Below are 4,633 nucleotides of genomic sequence, written 5' to 3'. Positions count from 1 at the left end.
ACAAATATTTATACACTTAAAATAACACACAATATTATAACAATACATGATACACAATATTTTTGAAACGTGCGACATACTTTGAGCTATAAGTACAGGACATTATTCCTTAATTAACTTCCATCATTAGTTCTTCTTTTAATTATCACAAAAAAAAAATGGTTTCCTCTTTCAATAAACCCCAATATCCCATCGTAATCATCTTCTTAATCACTCTCATTAACATTGTGTCTGCACAAACCACCTTCCACATTCCCATCACAAAAGTCCTTCCAAGCCTGAAGCACTACGCCATCGTCAAGCTCGCAACTCCGGCCTTCGACAAGAGCCTATTCCTCGACCTCTCCGGAAGCTTCCTGACCATCCGGTGCGACCAGCACGTGTCTTCCACGCGCCGCCGCGCCAAGTGCGACTCCGCCGAGTGCCGAGCCTCCCTCGTGCGGAAAAGGAAACGACGCCGAGAGATGCGTCGTTTCCGCCGCCAACCCTTTGCTCTCCGACGGGAAGGAATTTTCCGGCGTGCTCTACGGCGACTTTCTGGAGTTGAACTCGACGGACGGGCTGGTGGTGAACGCGGCAAAATCGGCCCGAGTCTCCTTCGACTGCGTGGCTGAACCCAAAAAGTTTTTTGTCCCTAATGATGATGGAAACACCGGATTCCTGGGGCTCGGAGGTATTACCATATAGTATTATTTTTATTATTTATTATTATTCTTGTGTAAGGCATTGTTTTAGGGGGCTAATTTGAAAAAATATAATTCTCAAGGGGCCTTTATGTAATTCTATATGTAAAAAAAAGTGTTAACAAAGAAAATTATAATAAAAAGGTACATTTAAGGGTTCTTAAGCATAGGAACTGTAGTGCGCTCTGTCATCGCCAAGGACGGAGTTAAAAAAAAATAGGAGAAAATAATGATTTATTGGGAGGGGCTCAACCTAGGAAAGTTTTACGATATAGCAAAGTTAAAATAGTTAAGAGTTTAAAGTCTTCAAACAAAACCAAAGTTAAATTGTAGAAAAATATTTAACTTTTGACGTTGGGATTATTTTTTTTTTTTTTTTTGACAATTTATATAAACAAGATATCTGTTTAAAAAATGTGAGATCATAACTTCAAAAAAAAATATTGAAACTGTATATTTACACATTTTTTTACTAGTCTACTAATTTGTGACAAATTTTACTATTTTTTAAATCCTAATTGACTATTAAACTATAACACTCGGCTCAAGAGTCAAGACCTCTGATCTCCGCCCATGTTCATAGCTACAAGCCTAGGCTAGTCTTTTATTACTCGCTACCAATTAAATATCAAATCTCTAAATTTCTCTTAAATAATTTAAGGAGGATTGAAAGCAGGTTCTTTTCCGGCGAATCTCTTCTCAGCGTACGAAACAGCTCCAAAGTTTGCTCTCTGCCTTCCATCAATGGACGAATACGGAGACCTCTTCATCGGCGGCGGTCCGTACATGTTCCCTGGCGGAGGAAACGCCAAAGACTGGCTTTCGGTTACTCCAATGACCCGACCTGACGGCAACGGCTCAGGATACACGATCTCGGCAAAGACGATCAAGGTCGACAAGAGACCCATCAGCTCGGTCGCCAAATCCATAAACATAGGGATAACTACCTCCAAAAGGCATGGCGTTCTTGAGAGCTCGCTCTTCTCGGCCTTCATGATTGAGTTTTCGAGAAGGGCCGCGGTGAGGAACATGACGAGAGTCGCGGCAGTGAAGCCCTTCGAGGCATGTTTTAAGGCGAAGGGTATTCATTGGACCAAGGCGGGGCCTAGGGTTCCGACGATCGAGATCGAGCTCGAGGGAAACGCGGCCAGCGTGTACTGGACGATTCACGGAAAAAACTCGATGGAAAGGATTAGTGATGATGTCATGTGTTTAGGGTTCGTCAACGGCAGTCCCAAAGCTAGGATTCCGATGGTTTTGGGTAGCCTTCAACTTGAGGACAACTTTCTTGAGTTTGATTTGTCAACGTCCAAGCTTGGGTTCACCTCTTCCGTTCTGACGAGGGGAGCCAATTGTTCCAACTGGAGAAATCGTTAGATCGGTTTTGTTGGATTAAATGCATTTAATTTTCCATGTATTTCTTTTTCTTTTATTTCTTTTTCTCTTTTTGTATTGTATGTATTGTGATTCCCTTAAAAATAATGTGAAAAAAATTTGTATCATGAATAACGTTGACGAGCAATAATTAAACACGTCTTGCTGGTGTGTGCTAATTTATTTGACTCAATCCATGAACTACACACTAAACCCCCCTCCATGAATCTAAAATGGGTTGGTAATTGTAAAAAAGAGTGGTCGTGAATTATCTAACAAACCGAAGGCAAGTTTAGATTCGTTGGTATCATCGATTGCTACATTCACATAGCAGTTTCAGTAGTTCATTGCCTCGCAGCTACACGCCATGTCAGCCACCTCCACCTATCCCACATAGGTTTTTCCTCTAGTAGCACATCAGGTACATCTTCCTCCATATGGGTCTTTGACTCTGGGGCCTCACACATCATATGTCACCCGATGCTAAATCTTTTTTTTCTTCAATAAATCTACTCCATCTATATCTGCCATGAGTGATAATGGCACTCTTATTCCATTAGTAGGAATTAATTAGATCTATTTGCACTCCTAAAATGTCCTTCTCCGTTGTTTGCCATATTGTTGTCAATGGTGCCCACGAGAAGAATTGTAGCATTTACTTATGTACATTTGATGTAATAAAGTCTCACGAAAACTCTTGCTTGTAACTGTTTATTTATTAATAAAAGTTGAAACGTTCATTCATTCTTCCTTGTCTGAAGCTTTATGATAAAACCTTAGTCTTTAGTCCATAAACAAACCTAACAACATATGAAGAGACAAATGTAGATTTGCATGAACAAACTCTTCATGGTTTGCTTAAAACAATATATTCACAATCTCAGGATCAAAGGACTATTGATCTCAGTACGATTGCTAGGAGAATCTATGATGTCTGGTTATAGGACATTGAAAGTTGGAGACTCTAGTTCTTCTAGGTATCTTCCGAAGGTACTGAATTGACCAGTGCACTTCTAGAGACAAGATAAGAACAAACCATTTAACCTGTTATGTCTCGAGGTCACTACGTATGAATTGCATCATGCTTACCTGAATCCTGAAATGAGACATGCCATTTCATAGCTTACGTATTCTCATTTGAGAAAGACAGAGTTCGGACTCATTATGTGATTCTAAACAGGACCTATTGGTGAAGTACTAAGTTATGAAGATGTCATGAGTAACTTTGTGAAGATTTCATAGATATGTAATGTTGGTGGATCGAGCGCGCATCGGACACGAACGATCGCTCCGATGCGACTCGTTTGAGATGATTCCACCATATAACCATATTAATGCGGAAAAATAATTAATTACGCTGATCATAAGCTAATTAAATTATGGTTATAATTAACAAGATCTAGTTATGTTTAATTAATTTCATTCACGAGAGCATATAAGTCAAGCAACCGATATAAGAGTAAACGAGTACTTACATTGATTTTCGGTTCAGCTACAGAACGCTCCAATCCAATCGCGTACTCCTTGCGTCGTCTTGATGAAGGACTCGAGGATGACACCTTAGTCTTCCGAAACGTAATCTCCGAGACGAATAAGAAAGATGAGTGGGCACAGTCTTTATCTCACTAGATCACGAAACTAGGTGTTTCGAGATCTCTCTCTTATTTTACTAAAAATGGAAACGAATTTTCGAGGGGAGTGAGAGGCAGATGCACGGCCAAGGAGAGGCTAGGATGCACGAAAATTTTCACAAAATAATTGCTTATTTTTGTCTTCTCATGAACCCCTATTTATAGTAGTAAAATGAGATATTCATGGAATCTTCCATAATATTTTATTTCCTTTTATTGCGTTCACACTAGTGGATTAAATCTAGGCCATTGGATCTCAACAAGTGAATCCTACTTTTTCTCTCATCCATCAGATCAATATCTATGGGATATTATTCTTTTATTTAAATAGAGAATAATTTATTTAGTGAGATAATAAAGGAGAATATATTATTCTCCTAAATATTCTCCTAAATACTTTCCTTTAAATAAGGAGAAAATATAGGACAATATCTTATATTTTTCTCTCTCCTTTATTTAAACAACCAAAGAGAAAATATTGGTAAATACTAATATTATAAAATTCGAATTTTAGGCACACGGCCAAGGGGGAATTTGCGCAAACCCTAGTGCCAAAAATTCCCAAATCCGATTTTCATATTTTGTGCAAGGCCCAATTGCTTAAAACTCAATTAATTATTTATTTACTTGGTCCAACAATAAACAAATAATTGATAATTGTTTATTTACTTGATCAAACAATAAATAAACAATTCTACCATAAATATTTATTTAATTATGCGAATACCCGTTTTCCAGAATTAATGCTGTCAATCACAATTACAGCAAGTGAGATTAATAATGATAAACATTATTATACGAAAGTTCTTATCCGCCTTTATCAGAGCCGAATCGGGGACTATGAACCTAGTAATAGAAGCTTAACAAATCCGATGAAAAAGAGGAAATAGTCCTTTCTCTTTTGTCCATCGATTCGTCTAATCTTGGTCAAATACTCCACCTTGT

At 38.2% G+C, this 4,633-nt stretch overlaps 1 protein-coding gene across 1 annotated transcript; it reads left to right on the top strand.

Annotated features, from left to right (window-relative positions):
- Window positions 1–158: 158 nt before the first annotated feature.
- LOC149392992 (putative aspartic proteinase GIP2) lies at window positions 159–2,151 on the top strand. Its single transcript, XM_089617879.1, has 3 exons — window positions 159–437; window positions 508–673; window positions 1,345–2,151. The coding sequence occupies exons 1-3, from the start codon at window positions 159–161 to the stop codon at window positions 2,058–2,060; spliced, it is 1,161 nt and encodes a 386-aa protein (XP_089474005.1). The 3' UTR covers window positions 2,061–2,151.
- Window positions 2,152–4,633: the final 2,482 nt, after the last annotated feature.

This window comes from Urtica dioica, chromosome 6 (assembly GCF_054948205.1).
Source record: "Urtica dioica subsp. dioica isolate 48M chromosome 6, U.dioica_male_clone48M_v1_H2, whole genome shotgun sequence".
Classification (NCBI taxonomy): Eukaryota; Viridiplantae; Streptophyta; class Magnoliopsida; order Rosales; family Urticaceae; genus Urtica; species Urtica dioica.
Note: the sequence above shows the minus strand (reverse complement) of the source record. Positions and strands in the feature narration are given on the sequence as shown.